This window comes from Ochotona curzoniae, unplaced genomic scaffold (genome assembly GCF_017591425.1).
Source record: "Ochotona curzoniae isolate NIBS_2020 unplaced genomic scaffold, NIBS_Ocur_1.0 contig_2599, whole genome shotgun sequence".
NCBI classification, from domain to species: domain Eukaryota; kingdom Metazoa; phylum Chordata; class Mammalia; order Lagomorpha; family Ochotonidae; genus Ochotona; species Ochotona curzoniae.
The window spans coordinates 10607303-10631970 of record NW_024465520.1 but is presented as its reverse complement, the minus strand read 5'-3'; the positions used below and the strand labels follow the sequence as shown (position 1 = coordinate 10631970).

General features: G+C 39.2%; 1 protein-coding gene across 1 annotated transcript in view; it reads right to left on the bottom strand.

The window, feature by feature from the left end:
* Positions 1–22411: 22411 nt before the first annotated feature.
* The window catches only part of MME (membrane metalloendopeptidase), an 86233-nt gene continuing 83976 nt past the window's right edge, over positions 22412–24668 (bottom strand). Inside the window, exon 23 of the mRNA XM_040974834.1 lies at positions 22412–23673. Within this exon, the coding sequence (XP_040830768.1) occupies positions 23574–23673 (100 nt within the window). The 3' untranslated portion in view covers positions 22412–23573. The remainder of the gene's footprint in view (positions 23674–24668) is intronic.

The window sequence follows — 24668 nt, the reverse complement described above, 5'->3', positions numbered from 1 at the left end:
GCTGCCCATTTCGATCAACTGGGATGCTTAAGAAATATTGATATTTGGATCTCATTTCCAAAAGATACTTATTAATTATTCTGGGATAAATCTGATATTCTGGTAAATAAATCCTTAAGGATTATTCTTACTCTTTCCTGGTGATTTTTAAGTGAACTCAAGTGAAACAAAGGAAACAAGAAACAGGAAAGGAATCCTTGTGCTAACCAAAAGAATTCTGTGACAAAAGTCTCCTGATGGGAACAGGGTCTGTTCCATGATGTGAACAGGCTGGGAAACTCCATGAAAATTTTTTGCAAAGTGTAGAAAGAGCTGCTGTTGCTTGAACAAAGTTTGACTCCCAAACTCACACAGACTTTAAACCTTAAAGTCATAAGAGGGTAGTAACTTAATCTAATTATTGTGTTTAAAATGTGGGACTAGTGGAAAGACTCTAAGTCATTAGGAGCATGTTCTCAGAAGGTAGTTCTTGCAAGAGATTGGCTAAGAAAAGAGGCCTGGGAACGAGCAACTGTCTGTGCTTTCTAGCTGGCAATGTGATCATTCCTTTACAGCCAGGTCCTTGCCATCTCCAGAGTACATCAAACAGTACAACTAGCCAGGGGACTTGATGTGGGACTGTCAAACTCTAAAACTGTAAGTGAAGAGAAAAAAACTCTTATGTTTCAGAGCTAGCTTCTCTCTAGTATTTTATAATGGGAATAAAAATTTAATTTTTACACAATCAATGATTTACACAAAACAAATTTTGTAATAAAAAAGTTATTAATTCCAGGGGGAATAATAAAGAAGGGAGTAAAAGTTAACTGAAGCTGTTACATGATTCAGCAGTAACCACTGACTTTGGGGCCAGGGCAGTAACTAATTGTACCATTATATAATGGTGGGCATGTGTATGAAAGAGTAAATTTTCTCCTATGATGGTAAGTTAATAGACAATTGTTAAAAAAAAGTAAAAAGTAGCATTGAATGTGTGACTTAGAAAGCCAACTAATGTAAAAGTGGTTACACTGAAAGGCGACAAACAGCTTAAGAGTATAAAGTTTTGCTGCTTTTCTTAATAAGTCTTTTGAAACAAACTTTATAAACAAGGTATATATTTAACACTTATGGCAGGACAATTTTAAGAATACAAAACTCCAAAGGACGTAAGAAGAAAAAAAGGATCAGAAAGATTCCTGAAGAACAACAAAAAAGACGAAACCAGTTCTTGCCTTAATTTAAGCATTTTATCTAGGAGAGCAACCAGATGTTTCTACAGAAAAAGTTTGAATGCAGTCGTCAATATGGAAGACTTACGTTGCCATAAAAGGACTGGAGTTTGCTCCAGAGAGCAAGGTTCATAAGATGTCATGAATATATGTAAGAAATCCATGTAAGAATATGACTGAAAATGAAATTACCTGGAAGAGCAAATGAAGTAGTGCCTTATAAACCCTGGTAAGAGTGAGACAGTTTATGTAAAGAGAGGCAGAAATCCATTGAAAGCTATACAGAGGGATGCTGCATATGCAATACATGAAAGTTTGTTAAGAGGCAGTGAAACGGTGAGATTCAGACAGATGAATGATGTATTAAAAGCGAAAATTTACAGAATTTATAAGTCAGTGATTTATTAAATATGAGTTAAGGCAAAAGGAAGGGTTTAAAAAGACACACAGGAACTGGGTGTAATGCTACCAATGATAACATAACTAGCCAAGATCTGCAGAGGGGGCAGGTTCCAAGGGAAACGTTTTCAGCTCCATGTGTACACACTGAATTTCATGTCAAGGTAGACTAGTCACGATGTATGCTCTAGTATGTAAGACCGGCATTCTAGAAAGAAATGTGCTGGTGGTAGATGAGAATTTGATATGACAAATGAAATAGAGATGAGTATGCCAATCCTGGGCAATTCATCTCAGAAGGGGATTCCTGGCATAGGAGCAAGGGCTGTCTGTGACCCACAGCCATTCTCTTCTTAAGCCATTTGGAATTGCTAATATTGTGATTGGATTCTTAATCTTGTGTTATATTGCAATGTTATTAGAGAGATCTTGTACAGGTCTGACCAGCATCATAAACCATAAACTACATGTGGGAATATTATATTTGTAAGTACTCATTTGGCAACAAATACAAGTTCATAAATTATTTCATTGGTAATTTTAATCAGGGTAGAAGTTAAATGGTTCTGTTCACCTTTGGGCTAACACAGTGCTTGGACCACACTGCAAGTACAATAAGTGTTTGTGGAGCAAAGTTGATAAGTGTCCAGACATTTTTTTTTTAAATATTTATTTTTATTATTTTTTGATTGGAAAGGCGGATATACAGAGAGGAGAGACAGAGAGGAAGATCTTCCGTCCGATGATTCACTCCCCAAGTGAGCGCAACGGGCCGATACTATGCCGGTCCGAAGCCAGGAGCCTGTTCCGGGTCTCCCACGCGGGTGCAGGTTCCCAAAGCGTTGGGCCGTCCTCGACTGCTTTCCCAGGCCACAGGCAGGGAGCTGGAAGGGAAGCGGGGCTGCCGGGATTAGAACCGGTGCCCATATGGGATCCCGGGCGTGCTAGGCGAGGACCTTAACCACTTGCGCCACGGCGCCGGGCCCAGTGTCCAGACATTTTTAAGATAGTTTCTTAAATAATGCATTCCAGTGAATTACATGCAAAAGAAATCAATTGCTGGTGACTGATAAGAAAGAGAAAATACAGAGTGTGCCGATCTGCAAGTGTGCTACAGAAAGTGAAAGTGGCTTAGTGAAACTAAAAGATCAATTCATTTTCGTGTAAAAAAAAATCCATGCATACTTTAAAAAATAACATATATTTTTCAAAAATTTGGAAGCTGTTCTATTCTTGGATTTTAAAATGTTTTGTATCAAAACAAACTTACCTTTTTTTTTGTTAAAAAATTATTGGAAAATCAGAATTATAGAAAAAAGAGGGAGAGACAAGGAACTCTTCCATCTACTGGTTAACTTTCCTTATGGCTATATCAGCTGGGGCTGGGCCAGGCTAAAGCCAGGAGCCAAAAGCTTCATTTGGGCTGCCTATGTGTATGGCACAAACCCAGGCACACAAGCCAGCCACCCTCTGCTGCCTTTCCCAAGCCACCAACAGGAAGCCAGATTGGAAGCCAAGCAGGACCCGAACCATAGTCCACAGAGGATGCTGGTGTCACAGGTGTAGTCTTCACCTATGTACCACAGGCCACAGTGCCAGTCAGCACTCAAAAAATTCATTTTTTTAAAATTTTTTTTATTTTTATTATTTTGTTATTGGAAAGGCGGATGTACAGAGAGGAGAGACAGAGAGGAAGATCCTCCATCCGATGATTCACTCCCCAAGTGAGCGCAACGAGTCGATACTACGTCGATCCGAAGCCAGGAGCCTCCTCGGGGTCTCCCACGCGGGTGCAGGGTCCCAAAGCTTTGGGCCGTCCTCGACTGCTTTCCCAGGCCACAGGCAGGGAGCTGGAAGGGAAGCGGGGCCGCCGGGATCAGAACTGGCGCCCATATGGGATCCCGGGCGTGCAAGGCGAGGACCTTTAACCACTGTGCCACTGCGCCGGGCCCCAAAAAATTCATTTTTAACTTTTGCATTTCCACAAACCTTTTGACATTCTACTTTTTTACTCATAATCTATCATCATAGCCTTTTTTTTTCTTATTGCCAGCTAACCCCACAGTGGAAGCATAATTCTCTCAGTGCTCTTAAGATTTTCTGTTAATAAACAAATTTCAATAAGTTAAACTGGGTTGATTAAATTGCAATCTTATTCTCCATGTTATTTGAATACTGTTCCATTTGCACTTTGATGCAAACTAGAAATGAGTCTGAAAGTATTGCCTGGATTAGGTTGTAGAAGTTTCTTGATAAAAGCATTTAGGAAGCCTGCCCTTGCTTGCCTCTGTTCATTTCTTTAAGCCACAGCCTGCCTGCACTGAGCTGAAATGTATGGTCTGTTTTATTAGCAAAACATCGTTCAGTTTCAGGGCAACTCAATTTCCTCTACAAATTGAGAATACGCTTATGAATATCACATGCATAAATCTTGGATAATAAAGTTTTAGCAGGAATTGAAATTACTTAACAGACTAAAACCTTTTATGTTGTGAGCAATTAATGTGATTAAAATGCTTGGTTACATCTGATGGCCTCATTTTCTGAATATGGTAGTCATCAGAGTAGAATAAATACATATTGATCAAATATTAGATTACATTTGCCTTCTGTGTTTGAGTTTTTGAATAATTTTGTGTTATGTAACTGCCAGGTGTTCTCTTACTGCCTTGCATGTAGTTGGTGATTACTGAATGGCAGTGTCTTGGTTTCGCTAGGTTGCTGTAATCATGTTCCATGAGCTAGGAGGCTTAAACAACACAAAAGTGTCATCCCCAGATTCTGGAGGACTGAAGCTCAAGATCAAGGTCACGATGGTCCCTGGGTGCTGAGGAAGACTCCATTCCATGCTTCTCACTTAGCTGCTTCTGGTGGTTTGCTGACAATCACTGATATTTGTCAGCCTAGGGAAACATGGTCTCCATCATTGCGGGATGCTTCTGCTGCACCTGTATATCTCAGTATTTAAATTTCCCCCCTTTTCTTTTAAGGATACCAGGTGTATTGGTTTCGGGGTCATCCTTATGACCTCATCTTACCTTAAACGCTATCAGTAAGGACTTGTTTTACACAGTCACACTCGCCAGAGTTAGGGTGTCAACACATCTCAGGTGGACACAACTCTAGTCAGAACAGTGGCATAGCATTTTCAAGGAATAGTTGAGAGAAATGAAGAACTACATTTCCTTAGAGTGTTTAGCTGGATACTGCAGAGCAGAGAATAAGGTCTGTTGAAAAGTGAGCACTTTCCTGGTGTGGGGTGTGCACATACTGGAAATCCTGTGATGTTTTGTAATATCTGAGCCAAACAAAAATGACGGAGCTTCTTTTTGACAGAGAGAGAGATAAAAAGTAAAATACAGCTTTGTTTCAGTCCCAGCTCTGCTGTGTTTTCACCTAAGTAATCAGAAAGAAGCACACCAGTTACCATGAACCTTGTTTTCCTTTTCTAGAAGTAGTAAATCTCACAGCTGTGGCATCAACAAGAAAGTGTACGTCCATTAGCCTGAACTGTAGCCATAATTCAGCACAGCTTAGAGAAAATGGGACTTCCCTTCTCTCCATCTTCTCTCTCTGCTCTTTACTCAATTCCTTAAGTCTTAAAATTGTCCATGATGGTGACAAAATATGGAAAAAAAAATACATTGTAATGTACTTTTTAAAAGACAGGTGATTGAAGGATGAAGTTGTATTGTAAAACTGAAAGATCCTGAACTCCTGTTACCTGTTATGGATTATGGAATTTAGTGTTAAAACATCTGGTCTCAGCAGTTATTTCTAGAAAGTTTTCCTGAGATCTGGAAGACTGTCACAGGAGCTCACAAGGATCCCGTGGTTCTTGGGAGATTGGATGTTCTTTGGATGAGTCAACAGCATCTGGAGGGCATCTGAGGAGGACACGTTTGTTGAGTCTAAAGTGTAATGAGTCATTTACCTGATATTTATTAAGCTTCTATGCTGCCAGGCTTTGTGGCTGGTGCATGGTGCTTCTCTATGAAAAGCTTACTTTGTCTTCCCACAGGAAGTCTCGTGCTTCAGTGCAGAGGTAATGCCCTGATAGGTATGTGTATTCCTGTGTGAGAAAGAGAGACAAATGACTTGTAGGGGAAGTGCTGAAGAGATGATGATATTGAGGCTATGAACCTGGTGAAGGGCTCTAAGAACCCATTTCATTTGTGTTTTACAGTTGATCTTGATGGAGAAAGAGAAGCCTCCTGCTTCTTACACAGTGACTATTGTGATAGAGGGGTTTTTTATTTAACTTTTGGTTTATTTTTAAAATCCGTAGCATTAAGAACACATCAGTGGGCTGGCATTATGGCAAGCTGAGTTAACCTGCTGCTTGCAGTACTGGGCACTGGTTCAGTCCCTGCTGTTCTGCTTCCAGTTCAGTTCCCTGTTGTTACACCTGAAAGTAGCAGTAGTAATTTACATTCATGCTGGCTCATGAATGTAAATTACTGCCACCCATGTAAAATACGCAACAAGGTGGAGGAATCCACCATGGGGGGAGGGGTATGGGAGGGGTGGGGGGAATCCCCAGCGCCTATAAAACTGTACTACATAATACAATGTAAGCAACAATAAAAAAAAAAAAGAAAAAAAAATAAAAATAAAAATAAAATACCTTGAGGGTAGCCACCTTGCCTACTAGGCACAATAAGCCATGTCCTATCGAAGAAATTAGGAAAGAACTTTGATCCCAGGCACTGTATGTCTGGTTCAGTGGAAAGAAAGCCAACAAGGACTTTATTCAGGCTTTCTTTATTCGTAGTAACATATCATGCCCCTTATCTTGTCTTGCTGAGACTTTGCAAGTGTTTCAGTGAAGTACAATGTTAGAGCCGCAACTGATTCTAAAACCATCCAGTTCAAGGTCCTCAATGTGAGGGAAAATCAAAGCATAGAGAGTAAATAACTTGCTCAAGGTCATAATGTCTTTCTGGAGGTTTCTTCCAACCCCGTTCTCTTTCCTTTGGGAGTTAATCAGCAATAACAAGAGTACTTAGAATTTTCAGTTGTCAATATCTGTTTATTTTATGATCCCCGCTATGTTTTTCTCGTTTCTGTCAAGTTAACTGCTGATACTGAAACCCTTGGTGATTCAAGCTTGGATTGTTTGAAATGGAGTTCATTAGCTTGGGGAAGCTGCCCTCTTCTCATTGCAGAGGCTTTCTTCTGTAAATAGTCAACTTGACATGATTTGTTGGTCTATACTTCAGTTCTTCCTCTAGCTATTCTTATTATTTAATTTTAGTCTTTATGAACTTCCAGGTGTTAAGCATCTGGTCTCCTCATTTTAGGTTCATCCTAATTTGGGGGGTTCTTCTTTATTAGTTTGCTCTGTTTTATGTAGATGATATTAATGGCTTGGCCCAATTCCAAATTACAAAATAGGCTTATAATTGGTTAGATGCATGCCAAATCCAGTTGACTTCATAATGAGCCATGATTTTTAAAAGTTTTGGCTGATTTTGATTACTGGGCCTTTATAACCGAATTTATAATCTTGGATTTAAAATATATATGTATATCAAAATGTTCAAGGCTGGAAATGTCAAGTAGTTTTAAGTTTGTTCTTCATGGTTCATAAACCACAGACACTCAAATGGATTATTATGTTAGCTTTGGATTTCTTTTATTAAAGCTGGTATCTTGCATTTGTTGCATAAATACTTGATTTTACTAGGTGTCAAGAAAAAAGCAGTCTCTATTTTTCCTCTGAGGATCCAAAAGATAAAGAAGTTTTAGATTCCGAGTCAACTGGTTGTGATGAACATTTTGGAAATCTATAAGGTCACACATATTGCTTTATTTTCACAACTACATAGCACATCAGAAAGCCTGCTAATGGGATTTTTCTTGGGTTGCCAAAGTGGTTGTCAGTTTTTAACTATGCTGACCCCAACATGATGTATCTAGTAGGACCTAGAATCCTAAGTGCAAGCGGGTACTTGCCTGGCTGGGATGATTCCAGAGTTACCAGCCGTGATTCTTCTGCTTTCTGCTCAGGGCCAGAAGAGCCCTGGAAGAAAGTGTTTCTGAAGAAGTGTTGTTCTTTCCACATGTCCTACAATAAAGGCTCCAGCTGGCTTGCAGATCCATAATTCAGCAACAATACTTTGTGGGAAGTGCACGGAAGAAAAGTTTAATCTTCCTTAGGAAGCATTCAAGCTGATGAAATTTTTGAACCAGAAACCCTTTATCCTAATAAGTTGTGTAAGTTTAAGATGTTTGCTTCCTATTTGCCAGCTATTTAACCACTCTATATACTGTATACACACAGTATCGAATTTTCTTTCAAATATTTAGGCCATTTAAAATATATCCAATTTTCTCACACAGTCATATCAGAGAATATCTTAGAGCTTTCAGGTATACTGACCCACATCACTTTGAATAGGTTGGACCACTCATCACTTGAAGTTGCCCTTTCTACCAGTCTTAATTCCTTTGGCTTCATTAATCTTAACGATAAATTGTCTCAATAGGAGTTATTAAGGCAATGGAGCTAGCAGGGAATGACTGACTCAAGAATCTGGGCCCTTGGCATACACTTGAGTGACCCGTGTGCAGTTGTAGGCTCCTGGCTCCAGCCTGATTCAGCTCCAGCTGCTGCAGTCATCCGGGGAGTGAACCTGCGGATGACTGTGTTCCTGCCCTTCAAATAAAGAAATACAGAGAAGTAAGTGGAGACTTCAGTTTGTAGAAATGGAGTTGAAAATGTTTTATAAATGTTTTAATATATATTCCAACTTTTAAGATTCTGTATAATGAAATTCACTAAGGTGTGTAAAATATCCATTAGCATGGTCACACACACATTGTAGTTGCATGTAAAATTTCAAAATATTTAATGTAATGATCTAAAAGTAAGATTGTAGCAGGTCTTGGAAGTTTTGAAGCACCATGGCTTCTGGGTATGTCAGCATCCCTAAAGATACACAATTTGGAACTGCAGAGCCATGGAACATCAGATGTGACAGACGCCTCAGAAATGATCTGCTGAGCTGCTTTCCTTATCTACTCCCAGGTGAGGAAATGGTAAAGGGCCACCCAGACAGAGAAGAACATAGCCTGACAGAGAGTACATGGCTCTGCTAGCTCCTGGGCCAGCTCTTTCTGAAATGAACTCACCCTGACACACGGTAGTGGATGGGTATATCTTGGAAAGGTCAGTTAAATTCTGAGAAGGAGCTAAGTTTGACAATTTTTTTTCACCAAGGACTTTAATTAAGTGGAAAAAATCTATTTTGATCTGTAGCTCCCAGAAAATTAGGGCCAATGTTGCAGAATGAGGGCTATTATGAATCCTGTCTTGCTGGGTGCTTGATTACGGCCTGTTTTTCAGGATGCACTTCATAGCATTGCCTAGACTCAGGAATTTAAGGGAAAATGAATAACAGCTTATCTGTGCAGGGGGGTGGCCTCCCAGATCAGTCAAATGCCTGCTGTGCAAGAGGCTGAATGCTCTTAAATATTTACGAGACCTCCTGCACTGTGGCCTTGCAAGTGACTAGTTTTTAATAAGAAAATGTAGATCTTCCCCAAGCCTCTTCTCTAGTTCGATGCCTCTGGTAGAAGACAAAGAATTCTAAAGTGCTAACAATACTAGAGTCCTAGGTAACAGAATCACATGTTAGAAAAGATGTACCCAAGAGTCTTGACCAAGCTGCACAGGCTGAACTTCTACTCTGTTCTCAAGTTGTGGGGGTGTTTGCTGCAACAGTTGATATTAATTATCCTAACAAATTCATAATTGCTTTATAAATGTTAGTTACTTCTGCATTTTACTGTGATGCACTAGGTATTTCATATTTGAGAATCAACTACAGAGAACATTACCAGATTTATTATCGTATGCTTGTCTTTTGTCATCTTGACTTGTAAGGGGGACTGATATCCCAACTGTCATATGGGGTGAGATGTACAACAGCTGAAGTTTAATTCTGCCACTTTTCTTTTCAGTGTATGTTATTCCCATATCAACTCTCTCCTACATTTCTCTGGTCACATATATTTTTAAAGTTAATATGAAGAATTAATGTATTTAGTAGGTACAATTCCAAGAAGATAACCATAGCTTCCTCTCCACTTCTCTCTGTTAATCCCCCCTTCCTTCTTTTCTTTTTTCCTTCAGTTTTTACAAAAATACGATTTTAATCTTCTGTGTAATAACAGGATTGATGCATTATTAATCACAGCATTTAACAAGTAAAAAGTAGAAACACCACAGTTCCACAGGAACATAAACAAGGGCCTAGATGACAAATCACAAATGTCTATTTCATTTCTCTACATTTTTTTGGTGTCAATAAGCCAGTCCTCAAAAAAAAAATCATATTTTCTCTGATATGTGGTCAAACATTTATAACTTTGTTTTTTTCTGTCTGCATACTGATAGCTTTCCAGCGACTCTTTGTGTTTGTTAGTGCACCGACTAAGCTGTTGTAACATAGAGTCTGTATCCATCCCCAAACAACCGAAACCAACAACTCAGGCTCAAACAGGGGTGAAGTGAGCAGGGACATAGGTTCTTTATTGTCCCTTTACCATCCCACTGGAGGGAAGCTCAATGATACGCCATTTTTAAGTTCCCACTCCTGGCTGGGCAGGATGGTTCCTTCGCATGCGGCTATGCTCAGGCAAAGCTTAGGATTGTGCTACAAAAAGGAACAAAGGAAGAATGAACACTGGGGTACCACTGACAGTCTCTACTCCAGGAATGTGATTGAAGTCTTTTGGGCAAACTTCAATATTGTGCATATTAATGTTGCCATGTTAAAATTTTTTAAAAATGTGTTTATTTCACTTGAAAGACTTTCAGAGAGAGGAAGAGATAGTAAAAGGTCTTCCATCCGCTGATGCACATCCCACATGGCCGCCATGGCCAGAGCTGGGCTAGTCCAAAGCTGAAAGGCAGGAACTTCTTTTGAGTGTCCCACATGGATCCGGGGGCCCAAGGCCTCCGCTGCTTTTCCCAGGTTCTCAATAAAGAGCTGGGTTAGAAGCGGAGCATTTGAGATGAAAACTGACATCTCTCTCTACTGCGGACACTGCAGGTTAAGGATTAACTACTAGACCATCCTGTTACCCTGTCCCCTGTAATGCTGTTCTCTACTAAACTATTGTCATGCAATAAAAGCACTGACACCTCCTAAAATAAAAGGCAAGATCTTGTGAAATATTTACCTTTTATTTTTCTATTACTAAGACATGGAAAATATCCTTACTGGTGATTTTTTTAAAGTGACTTTCAATAACCTCCACTCTGTTTATTCTTAGGTTTAGGAAAGCCTTCCAGCAGGACACTCTCGCCAACATACCTAACACTAGCCAATCATAGCGAGTGTCCATTGTAACCATGTAGGCAAGTACCAACTGAATGCCTTCATCTGGGGTGAGCATGCTCATCAGGAGTTATAAAGTGAAGTGGCAGATAATCTGTCTTAGGGGACGTGAGAGGTTTATTCGTAAGAGTATGGGTGAGGGAAATAGGCATTTGGTGTAGTGGTAAAGATGTCACTTGGTATGCCTACGCTGCCCATCAGAGTGCCTGGGTTCATATCCTGACTGTACTCTTGATTCTATTTCCTTACTAATGTCCAGCAGGCAGTGGGTGATGGCTCACATAGTTAGGTCTCTTCCACCCACGTGGAAGGCTGGGAAGGAGTTCCTGGCTCTTAGTTTTCACCTGGTGCAACTTCAATTATTAGGGATATTTGAACCAGTGCATGGCATTGTTTCTCTCCTTCTCTTTCTCCTCTCTATCTGATTCACAAAGGAAATGAATGAATAAATAAATATTTATGTGCTTTTTAAAAGTCCTTTAAAAGGCTTGATTTGGGAAACAGGAGATTGTGTTGAGCTTCATGCAATGACTATCTGACACTCAGAAAGTCACAGTAATTTCACATTTGAATTCTAGGTCAAGGAAACCGCAATAACAAGACAACCAGTCATGATCTATGGAGATACATTTTTCCTCCTCCATAAAAATCTCTGTGGAATGCAGGAATGCAAGAGTTAGTAGTTCTTGCAATGGAAAGAGTCTATGCTGGAATCTGTGTATTAAGATAGAGCTCTTAGTCCTTGGGTCAGATGACAATGCCCTCCATGCTCAGTGCTATATCATTAGAAACAGGTAGTCTCTTTGGTGGAAATAGAGAGTGCAGTGTCTTATCAGCAGACCACGTAAAGGACTCGAGACGTCCGGAACTTATTTCCACATGGTTACGGTTTTCAACAGACTGTTCAATGACATCTACAGTAACACTTTCTTTACAATCTCTCCTCCTATCTTTCTCTTCCTTCTATCATTGCTTGTTTTGTAAACAGGGACCACACAGTGGACACTCATGATTCTACCTTGTTTTGAAGCTGTCTATAGTAGGGCACCAATCCAGTAACCCGCGTGATCCCATTACCCTTGAAGTATCGTTATCTGCTAGGATTCCTGGAAGAGGGAAGGGTTTCAGGATAACATTCTTTCCATTCAGCAGTAGGTAATCCTGGGGCTGAAGTTAAATGGACCTTTTTATTAAAATATCCCACCATTTCATTAAACATAAACTCTCTCTCTCTCTCTCTCTCTCTCTCTCTCTCTCTCTCTCACACACACACACACACACACACACACCTGCTCCCTCCAGTCCCACCTTTTTCATGTGCTGCTTTGGCGTCACTTTGAGCATTGTTGGCTGATTCCAGGCTCCATGACAGAACGATTATCACACTATTACATAAGTGTCCCTTGTTCCAGACTTCTGTCAATAGAAAGCAAATGAATTTTCTATTCTAGTGTTATTTTTCTTACCATTAATCTTGCCTTTCAGCATTTTAAATTGGCAACATGTCTCACATAGGAAAGGATGTATGTAAGTCATTTTATAAAATACTTCAACAAATGGTTTGAAGATGTGCTTAGATGGGATACATTTAAACTATTTTAACAGGTGCATTTTGTGAGTGAAGGATTAAAGATGAAATAAATAAACAGAGAAAAAAGAGGAGTGCCACAAGGTTCTGGGTGCTGCATCAAGAACTGAAGGTGCAACTCTGAAGGAAACAGATGGGATCTCAGCTCTTAGCTGTTCACTAAGCTTTGGTTTTAGGTTGGCAGAATCTTCCTTTTCGCAGAAAGCCAGGGTTTCCGATTTCAAATACACTTCCAAAACCAAAACCTTTTGGTACGAGATGTTAAGACCTTCATAATTTGGTCCCAAGCCAGCTTGAAAAGTAAGAAGAGAGCTCTCTCTTCTGACCTGCTTAAAATAAGCCAACCAGTTCTTTAATTAGCTACCGTAGCTTGCAATGTTGACACAGGTTGTATTCCCTTGAAGTTCTCATCCAAAGAGTTGTCCTTGGAAGAAAATTTTTTTAAAAAAAAATACTTCAATGAAATAATCTTCTATGCCTTTACGAAAATTCAGAAACGGTTCTTATCTCATTTGAGCTTCCGTATCACTTCGTCATGATTAAGTCCTATATCGTATCTGTATTCTGTTTTGTGAAGGAATCTCCAAACAGTTCACCTAAAACATCTATTTTATTACAGCTATGTGCAGATTCAAGATTTCTCCTGCAGCAGACTAAATCCATCTGGCAGCTCAGTTTTTGAACAAACTTTCTAAAGTATCCTTGGAAGGCAATTCCGTTTGCTACTAAAGAATTATATAGGCTGTGCAGCATATAACCAAGAGACATTTCTCATTTTGGGAGACTAGAAAGTTCAAAACCACAGGACCAGCTGACTATGGAGGGCACACAACTATGCAGCCATATCATTGACTTGGGTTAACCCACTCCAGTTAGAATGAATTCACATGAGGCTATTCTAGAATGAATCATCCCTGTTGGGAAATTCTAAACTATCAGTAGTTTTAGAAAAAGAAAAGCACAGCTATCTTTGTGAGAAAAGTTACAAATATACAGATCTACTTGTCTATGACTCGTATGGATTCCCTAGGTTAGGTATTTTACAGTCATCCTGGTTTCACTTCCAAGATGGCTAATCATGTTTGGTGTATTGAAAATTGATGAACACTGATTTTCTTGGAAAACTCAGCCAACAAAACCAGGTTAGCAATGTTGGCTGATTTCAAGCTGATTTTAATACGACATCAACTAATTCACTTAATACCTGTAAACTTAGCAAACAGAGCAAATGGCAGCTAGTTTTAACATCCCATCAGCCAGGTACATTCATTCATTTTGTTCTTTACAGAACTCAATAAATATGGATGAAGCCTCGAACAATGGAAATACAGAACTTAAGGGCAACTCGCATTAAGAAACCAGGAACAGTCCTTGTACAATTATCAAGGACACACAATTTTGCTGGCGTGAGTACCCCTTCTTCATTTTTAATGTTGAATTTGAGCAATACGTCTTTTTTATATCATACTCCTTAAAACCTAAGTGCAGACGTTTCAGAGAATACAGCAATTCATTATCAGCTTGCCTAAGGCAAAAATAATACTTACAAATAACCATTCAGGAAAATGTAATGTACCAAGCACACAAAACTTTCAACGTTGCTTTATGATTGCTTTTTCTATGGTGTCAAGTTTCTGTTTCTTTAAAACTTTTCCTAAACAATTTCTTTAGCATATGGAGCCATGAAGGTTTTTGCGACATATTAAGGCTTGTACAAGGAAGTTTCTTTGAGTGGCTAATGAGTTTGCATGCAGAGATGAAAGGTGGGTAATAGCCACAGATTACTCATTGCCAAATACCTCATCTCTCTGTGATGAATGATGTTTATTTTACAAAGGCCAATGTGTTAGTCTTTGTCTGAGTGAACCAATTATGACTACTTGTTTCAATTAAAACAATACCAACACATATTTAGATATCTCAAATTGGGGTAATCATATGGACACTTTTTAATAACAGATAAGTGAAGAATAAATATATTTGACAGAATTTGTACAATTTCATGCATTTCATCATTATATGAAATCTGGGCTTAGCACACCATATGGAATTGAGGCTTAGCATATTTTTCAGAAAGTTTACAATTCCTACAGAACATTTATGTACACTACATATTTTCTATGGCTGCTCTAATAGATTACTGTAAGCGTGCTGGTTTTGAACTATGTAATCTTATTATTTGTTATTCTGTATGTCCGAAATCTGCCCTGCATGTCACTAAGTCAAAATGAAAGTGCTGTTAAGGCCATGTTCCTTGCTAGGGGATCTTGGGGGAATGCTTCCATCTTCCGTGGCATGCGAAAGCTGCCTGCCCGCTTCGGTTTGTGACCAAGGCTTCGGTTTGTGACCATCTTCAAAGTCAACAGGGGCAGTTGAGGTCCTCACGCTGCACCAGTCTCATTGTTTCTATCTTACCCTCTCCTGCTCTTAAAGACCCTCAGAATTACACAGAGCACCAAGGCTACCTGGAAATCCTCGGACATTCATACTTCATGGTAGCAGCTATGCAACCTTCATTCCCTCTGCAAACGTTAATCCCCTTTTGTCATTCCCCTAACATATTCACAGGTTTTCGGACCTGGCATAGGGACTTCATCTGGTGGATATTTTCTGCCTATGGTATATCTGCATGACAAAAGAAAAGCGTGACATTTTTACACTTCTGAGCAAACTCGATTTCAAGGCAGTAAAATAACTTCCTTAAGGTCTTAGGGCCAGTGACACTTTCTGAACAAAGAAAAGATGCTTGCATTATAATGAAAATTGTTTTCTCCCAACTTAACATCTTGCTGGAGACTTCGATTTTCTTTTGAGAGTGTTCTTGCTTTTACTTTTTTTCCACTTTTGAAGATATCTCTTGCTAGTTAGAGGGTTGTACTTTGTGTGCCTTTTCTGTTTTGAGAGTATCATTGAGAAAAATAATTCAAACGGGACCAAGCAAGAGACATATTTATAGAAACATGAATGACAGATGGTGAAAAGAAAACAAAAACAAAATTCTAGTCTTTTAGCCAAAAGGGATAATTTTTTTTTTTTTTTAAAAAAAGCTTAATTAGTGTCAGAGAAAAGTCAGTGGTAGCGAACAAGGCATTACATTTCAATGCATTGAAAATATAACTTACTGGCTGCCTGTACGGTCTCCTTCCCAGACAGGTTCATGTGATCATCACCATATTGTAGAGAAGGAAATTGAGGCCTTGAGGAGCCAAGGCTTCCCAGGTAGCCATTTGGCTGGGCTTTGCTTTAACCCTAAATGTCCCTGGCTCTCTGGGCTTTCTCTAGATTCAGATTTGTCTATGCCAAGATGCCCTAGTTTCTCTTCACTGATATATTTCACCATTCTGAAAGAGGTTGCTTTGCAAAACATTCCAATTCCCTGCCATCTGGCTTTTGCAAACGTCTTGATCGATCATTTCTACTTCTGATTTTTTTTTAAGTCTGAGACAATAGATATACAGAAAAATGAATTATTTGTTCAGGACAGTGAATTGGCAATGGGACTGCAATAAAAATAAGGTTCAAAATTCCCTGGAATTGGACGAAATATTCTCTTTATTACACAACTTTCAGCAAAGTTGGAAATGCACAGGACAGCTCTCAAGGTAGAGCAATAATGAATATATCTTAAGAACACCCTAAAGTTCTTGAAAACATGAGAAAGGCTTCTGTTTGTCAGCACATCAAAAAGGCAACTGTGAATGGTGAAGAACTGTGTGGATGATTCAGTACATGCTACCATTGGCCGTGGGTTTCCTGTCAACATTGTTTCAGAGTAATTGTGAATCTTCTTACTTATGTGTTGACTAACTTTGTTTAGAACATGTCCTTGTATAAAAATACTGAGTTATCTCCTTTAATTTGTCAAGAATCACATCCATGTGGCAACTACAACTTAAGTGCTGCCTCTTCTAGGATAACTTTGGCATGCAAAAAAATTCCTTTAATTTTCAAATTTTCTTTCTCCAGATCCCACACATATGGTTGTGTAATATGTTGGCATATATTTACGGTGCTTTTACTATATTAAAAAGTCAGTGGTTTTCATTTATTTTCACCTTCTTATGAATATGAAATAGTTCATCATGCATAAATGGTGCCCAGTGTTTAATCACTGAATAAACAAATGACTTTAATGGACTTGAATGTGCTACGTGCCAAAAAGCATGGCTTAATCTTACTTTTGTTTCCTAATTACTTCTATTTTTGCTCTAATATGGGAGTAGCATTTTGAACACATTTCCAATACTTTTTTGATATAATTACCTAAAATAACTAGTGTTCTTAAAAACAAAAAAGGGTTATATAAAAGAACAAAGACTGGTAAATACTGTTTTTCACTTATTTTTCTGAAAAAAAAATCTTGGAATTGTTAGACATAGCGCATGAGCTGATTTTGAAGTTTAATGTGCATTTTTTAGTGCTGTAGAGGATTTGAATAGCAAATTTGCACAGATTTTGAACTTCAATATTACTGGGTTTCTCATCTTGTCATTTAATATCAGAGAGAACTTTGGCAAATCAGTTAACCAGTCTGAAACCTAAATGTAGCATTTGTAAAATGGGATGAGCAACATTAACCTTGCAGGTTAGTTCTATCAAAACTCTACACTAGCTACCTTGCATGTCCAGTTCACTGTTACTACTATCATTGTTCATCTTTCCTGTGCGTCTTTACTAAGAATTAATTTTCCTAAATCTTAATTCTAACTAAAACGTAGTGTCCTAACAGAATTCAAATTAAGGTAACATTTATTAAAAACTTCACATGCATGATGTAATCCACATTGAGGTATTTTTCAAGCACTGGAAAAATACATAGTTCTTCTGATTTTTTTTTTTTTATTGGAAAGGCGGATATACAGAGAGGAGAGACAGAGAGGAAGATCTTCCGTCCGATGATTCACTCCCCAAGTGAGCACAACGGCCAATGCTATGCCGAGCCGAAGCCAGGAGCCTCTTCTGGGTCTCCCACGCGGGTGCAGGGTCCCAAGGCTTTGGGCCGTCCTCGACTGCTTTCCCAGGCCACAGGCAGGGAGCTGGATGGGAAGCGGGGCAGCTGGGATAGAACCGGCGCCCATATGGGATCCCGGGCGTGCAAGGCGAGGACCTTAACCACTTGCGCCACCACACTGGGCCCTTCTGATGTTTTTGATGTCTCATTTTATTCCTTTCTTTCTTGGGAGTGAGACTTGATTCTATAAGGATTGTTTCTAAAACCCTTCGCTTGCCATGCCTTTTTCATGGGTATGGATTGTTTCTAACGGTGTTTTCCTAGGATTTGTCTTAGGTATCCCAGTCTGGGAAGTCTGTCCTTCCCCAGGCGGAGGAGGCTGTGAGGGAAGGGTTGTGTGGAGAATCTTTGAGTCTGACTATGGTAGATGATTTATTTTGGAGAAAGTCAGACTTGTGGCAATTAACACATGGAAACAAAGCCCAACTTCACATGTGCACCCCATGTCGAATAACACTGCCAGTAAATCTCAAGTTTTAACTATATTAATGTGAAATTTTCATTTATGTAATCAGTCTTAACAAACAAATGTAGGAAAGCAATAGGCTGGCTGGGATTAGCTGTATCCTGCTGTCTCCTTCCAATTGAGTCTTTAAATTTTAGCTGGGACCACGAGGTTAATGGTGATGGCTACCAAGAGAAGCACTTAGGGCTCATCGCCATAGGAACCATTGGCTTTGATTTGACAGGAACAGGCTGTATATTGATGTTGGCAGGGTGTGTCTTTAAAAAGCTAAGGGTTTGACCTCAGGCCGAGTACCAGGTGGCAGCATGTGGTTGGATCTGTCAACCCTTTATCATTCTCAGGGAAAATATCCTAAACCTCTCTAGAACTCAAGCTTTGTTTTCATTAACAGCCCATCACCTTTCCCTCCATTGAGTTGCTCAGTGTCTGTTCAAAATTAGCTATGAGACCCAGTCTGTCCTGGGGACAGAGCCTTCTGAGCAAAAAATCTACTGCACTGGGTGGGTCCCTTGTGCCCAAGTTGCTGGAGATAGTAAATTGAATGGTGACTCCAGTGAATTAGTAAAGATTAAATGTATGGAAATTGTGCTTCTCTTTTTTGGTCAATTTTCTTCTTCATTCAACTCTCTCATATTCCCTGTGTTCTTCCATTGATGTGATATTTTAAAATTTTTTTCAGAACTTGAATATCTATATATGTATATAAAGCGGATAAATTTCACCTATAATGCAATAGTGTTAAGAGCTTAGTGACACTTCCCATCCTGCCCTTCCTCCTGCCAGTATCCCCACACACCTTCTACTTTCCTTATTTCTTTTTCCTTTTCTATTTTTAAAAATAGCATATGTTCATTTTACTTTGCAGTCACAGATTTAACACTCTATTAGGTAAAGATACCACGGCAAGTAGAGCAAAGAAAAACGCCTTCTGTTCTTTTGGACTGTAAACAAAGGCTGTACACAATCATCAAGTCCCAGAATATCACTCACATCTATAGTTTACAGTTTTTGTACTCTGTGCATTAGACGCCTATGTATTACAGATTAAGGAAAATATGATATTTTTCTTTTGGGGACTGATTCATTCTATAGCCATACTACCCCGAACACAACTGATCTTGTTGGAAATGACATTTTAAAAATTGCTTCCTAAGAGTAAAGTTTTGGGACCAGTATTGTAGTGTAGCAAGCCAATCCTCTGCCTGCAGACACCAGCATCCTATGTGGGCACTGGTTTGTGTCTCAGCTGCTCTACTTACGATCCAGCTCCCTGCGTATGGCCTGGGAAAGCAGCAGAGGCTAACTCATGTCCTTGGGTCCATGCATCCACATGCAAAATCCTGAAGGAATTCCTGGATCCTGGCTTCCAGTTGATTCAGCTCTGGCCATTGTGGCCATTTGGGGACTGGGCCAGCAGATGAAAGATCTCTGTTTCTCATTCTCTGTCTTGGTAAAAATCTGCTTTTCAAAAATAATATAAATCTTAAAAAAAGAGGTAATCACCTGTCTGTTAGCTCTACATGCCCAAAAAGCGAATGAGTAACAATACTTACTAGTAGAGATAGTCCTATCTAATTATCCATATCTATATCTATATCTATCTATATAGGAGAAGGTAGAGAAACAGAGGAGGGTGTGTGGTGAGGGAGACTCTCCAGCATTAGCTGGCTCACCTCAAATAGTCCTAAGAGTTGGGGTTGGGTCAGACTGCAGCTGGGAGTAGGGAACTTAGTCCAGCTATCCCACATGGACGGCAGGAACCCAATTACTTGAGCTATCTTTGCTGCCTCCCAGGCACTGTGCCATGGACCATAACTGATGTTTTCACTAAAAGGTTAAATGTCTATCTCCTCCTGCTTATTTTTGGCATGTATTCTTCTGATGCTTTTCCTAAACAATAATATTTTAGTACAGTTGAAAAATTAAGTACATCCAACATCGCTTTTTCTTTGCATCATCATTTGGGAAATTTAAATATTTTCTGTTATTTTGTTTCTTTGCCCAGAGCATTGAAACATTTGATGCCATATTTCAGAGGACACAGAGTATTTAAAGCATTTATGAAGGATTTACATCAAGGTCCATGATAAATCAGGTTTGTGCCTTCCTGGATACAGCACAAATTTTTTAAATTTATCATGATATGTGATGATCATATTGAAGATGATGTCAGTTGAATTTAAGAACACACTCATGTGAATATGTCTGATAAATATATAAAAACCCATCCGCTTGTGAGCCAGGGACACACACGAGGGTTTCTACTGCTCTGCACTTCCTAAGCTGAGAGTCCATCAGTGTCTCTGACAGAAGCTGATTTTTCTGTGAAAAACTAAGAAAACATGGTTATGGACAAGGATGCAAGAGAGCGTGACAGTCCAACGCCAGACTCTTTCATGCCCCTGGTCAGGACAGTACAGGAACACACTGGTCTCTGGCTATCGCCTGCAGCATCTGATTATATTTTAGAGGCCCCCCTCCCATGAATCAACAATTTTAACTTTTGAAAATGAACCCAATCAGAAAAACAGCAATAATCTTTGGAAGAAGAACAGACTAGTAAAATAGTTCGCATCATTCATCTCACATCTCTGCAGAGATAGAAAGCGAGTTAACAAGACCGAGGAAAAAATCAGCAATGTAGAGCAGTCCAATGAAACAAAAATTCAATTTAAGGCTGTCAGAATGTGTAAAATTAAACAAAGACAGAAGCTTAATTTACTTTCAAAGACTTTCACTACCTAATCTGGAGATTTACATAGGAGTTGTCAGATTAGAATAGAATTGATTAAGAATAGAAACAGTGGTATGAACATTTAAAATTTTTTTTTTTTAATTTTTGAGACTGAAACATGAGGAAGATTTTGAATTGTTCATTATTGGCAGAGTGGAATTTTATATTCCACCAAACTTGCAGATACCTTCTAATCTGAGAGCTCCAGCTGTGATGACGGGAAGGATACATGCCTTTGAAGAAATCAGCAGGGCTTTGGCCAGGTTTGGGTAATATCAACAACAGTAAGGTCCCACACTCCATCATACTTTGACTCTTGCTCTGCAGCCTAACCTGGGGTCTAACTGGATTCGGGAAGCTAAATGGATGTTTTGACATTGTTTCGCCCACATGGGGAACAGAAGCGGGATAACAGTGTGCATACACTCCTTCTCCTACTGAGAACCTCCGGCATCTAATTCTACTTTAGTTAGTTGGTTGAAACAGAGGCCAAAAAGATTCTAGCCAATGATCAAGATTACCCTTTTTCCAGGAGCAGAAGAGGACTGGAACACCCAGAAGTCACATGAACACTGCATCGTGGAGCCAGATTCTTTACTCATGAGTATTGCAAAGAATGTCTTCTTCCTGGATGGACATATTGCAGCATAGTCTACAATAGAACATTTTTCAGCTTTGGGAATGCAAGATCTACAGTCAACTCAACAATGTATCAGTGACAGAAAGAAAAGAAGCCAGATGTGGAAGAATGCATACTGACAGATTCCATTTATATAAAAGACGTAACAGATGAAATTAGCAAATGATGTTGGGATGGGAATCATCGACAAAGGAATGAAGTGACAAAGGAGAACTGATGCCACGGTCCTGGTGGTGTTCTGTTTCTTTCACGTTCTGGCTACACGACTGTTCACTGAGATTACATGTACGGTATGTTATATTCTGACATTGTTTTCATAGGAAGATGGCCCTTTTCACAGAGTGAGATAATCAGCAATGTATTTTGGGTAGAGATTCTCCTCTCATGTTCTGTTAGGAAAAGTAAGGATTTTGGAAGCGCATTTCTTTTGTAAATCTTTTCAGAATATGAAATGAGTTGAGAGTCTGACATGATAGCCCAAGTGTCTGAAGTCCTTGCCTTGCATGCACCAGGATACCATATGGACGCCAGTTAATAACTTGCCCGCTCCACTTCTCATGCAGCTCCCTGCTTTTGGCCTGGGAAAGCAGTTGAGAACAACCCAAAGCCTTGGGACCCTGCACTAATGTAGGAGATCTGAAACGAGCTCCTGGCTCCTGGTTTTGAAATGACTCAGCTTTAGCCATTGAGGTCACCTGGGGAGTGAACCAGCGGACGGAAGGTCTTTCTCTCTGTCTCTCCTTCTCTCAATATGCATGCCTTCCTAATAAAAACAAACAAATCTTACATAAAACCAAAAAATGAAATGAGTTGAATTAACAAACAGGACAGGGAAAGACATGAATGTTCAAATCTCCACCTGTTAATTCTATTCAGGGCGTGGAGTGCTCCTCTGCAGAATACCATGCGACTTATCATTATAGAAGCAGATCCACAATCAGCCCCTTACTTCTATTTGGAAATGCACTTTTTAAGGCTAGAAGAATGACACAGAGGCTTAGCAAGTAACAGGCTCAAAATTTCAGTTTATTATCAAAATATTTCCATCAGATGACAAACCTGAAAAGGCAAGGGATGTGGCGCTACATAGATGCAATTTTGTATTTTGATCATAGTCACCTCCAGGGATAGATTCAATTTTGAAAATCTTGCTTGCAAACCACAAGTATTATCTATCTCCAGACAACTGTCCAATGACAATTACTTACCCCAGCATTTGTTATTAAAGCTTTTCACCAATATGATTTATAAGTTTAAGAAGTCTCAAATGTTTATTTCTAGAAGATTTTACAGATCTTTTTAAGTACAGGTTGTTCAAAACTGTTTGTCTTGTCTGAAATGTTTATATCCAACAGTTACCTATAATAACAGCAACTTATCCATAAATGTAGTAGTAATTAAATATAAAAGTTATTTACACATTACTACAAATCTCTTAAAAAAAACCAAATGGGTTGTGTGAGTGAGTGTGTGTGTGTGTGTGTGTGCGTGTGTGTGTAAGAGAGAGACAACAGGCAGGAAATTGCTTACAAAATTGCAGGGGCCCTCAGGAACTTCAGCTATCTGAAATAACATTAATATTCAAAAGTAATAACCACTTTAGATGTTCAGTCTTGCTGAGATAGTATTTAAAAATGTTGTGATTACAGAATGAGTAGCTGATGTGTGGCAAAATAAGTTTAAAACTATCTAAGCCCTGAGGCTCTAACACGTATAACAATTCTTTGGAAGGGTTTGAAAGAACATGGAAATTGCAAACAAAAGTAAAAGCAAGTTCATAGGCAGTGTTTCTTAAAAGTCATGCGACCACTGTGTTTTGATATGCAATCATAATTTTTAACATCTCCTCTTTCTCCATCTGACTGGGAATTTTGATCGACTCTGCTTTCTGGGAATAGCATCACACTGGCATATAACATGAGACATGAAACCGAACAGTAATATTATCTGAAGAAACTAAATACCCCTTGAGAAGTGATTGGCTTCATAGACATTTCTGGCCCTCTCATCCCTGCACATCCTTTCCAGAATACCCCAATTTCATCTATATTCTGATGCTCTCATTTTCTGAGTTACTCCCAAGTAACCATGGTGACTTCTGGCACCCATTTCTCCAGGAAGGTGAGATCCCCATTTCGGAAGTGTTGCAAGTCTAATTCTGCTTCTTTTGTAGATCACCAAACTCGACATTTCTTTTCTGGATTCATGTATGAGTTCTTCGGGCAGTTAAAGGCTTCTGAAAACTCAACGGAGTTCTGCAAACATCCAATAATCCTTTGAAACAGATTAAAAAAAAACATAGTCACCACCAGCATTTGATACCATGTTCAAAACACTGCAGCCCTGTAGAATTTCTGAATATAGGCCATGTGAATGAATTTGGATTTTAAATTTTAAAGGAAAAAAAAAACCCTACAAACCAACCATATTCACCTAAAGTGGGAAGGAAGGGCCTGGAAACAAGCTTCCAGGAGTGGAGGGAAAATCGGGAATAAGTGACAGGAGGGGACATTCTGACATAGACATTCCCATACATGACAGGTATGCCCCTCGGTATTCACTTTAGCACTTCTCTCCCTCTGCCCAATCTCTAGGAAGAAAAATAACATTGAAAGTTTAAATAATATTCAATAATCCTCTGGCTTAAATCCACACAGGGGCTTAAAGGAAATTCAGAGTCCACTTCATGATCTAAACATCCTGGTAGTCCCCGTCAATTGTCCCAGTGTCCACAGGACACATTTCTGCTATTTCTCGGGCTCAAAGTCTGCTGACGTGCCTTCTGATACTCAACCTGGCCAAGTCCTTTCCCCCTTTGGGTTCTAGCTATTCGTGGTTTTTTGTGCTTCCAGATGAACTTTTGAATCATTGTGTCCAGTTCTGTGAAGAATGTTTTGGGCAATTTGATTGGTATTGCGTTGAAAATATATATTGCTTTTGGTAGTATAGACATTTTAATGATATTGATTTTGCCTATCTAGGAGCATGGGATGTTATTCCATCTTTTGAGGTCCTGTTCAATTTCTTTTTTGACTAGTTTGCAGTTTTCTTCGAATAGGTCTCCTACACTTTTGGTTAGATTTATTCCCAGATACTTCATACTTTTCTCTACTATTTTGAATGGTATCTTGCTGGTTAGATCTTTTTCCATCTTGGGGCTGTTTGTGTACACTATGGCTGTTGATTTTCGTTCATTAATTTTGTACCCTGCCACTCTGCCAAACTCTCGTATAAGTTCTAGTAGTTTCTGTATTGAGTCTCCTGGTTTT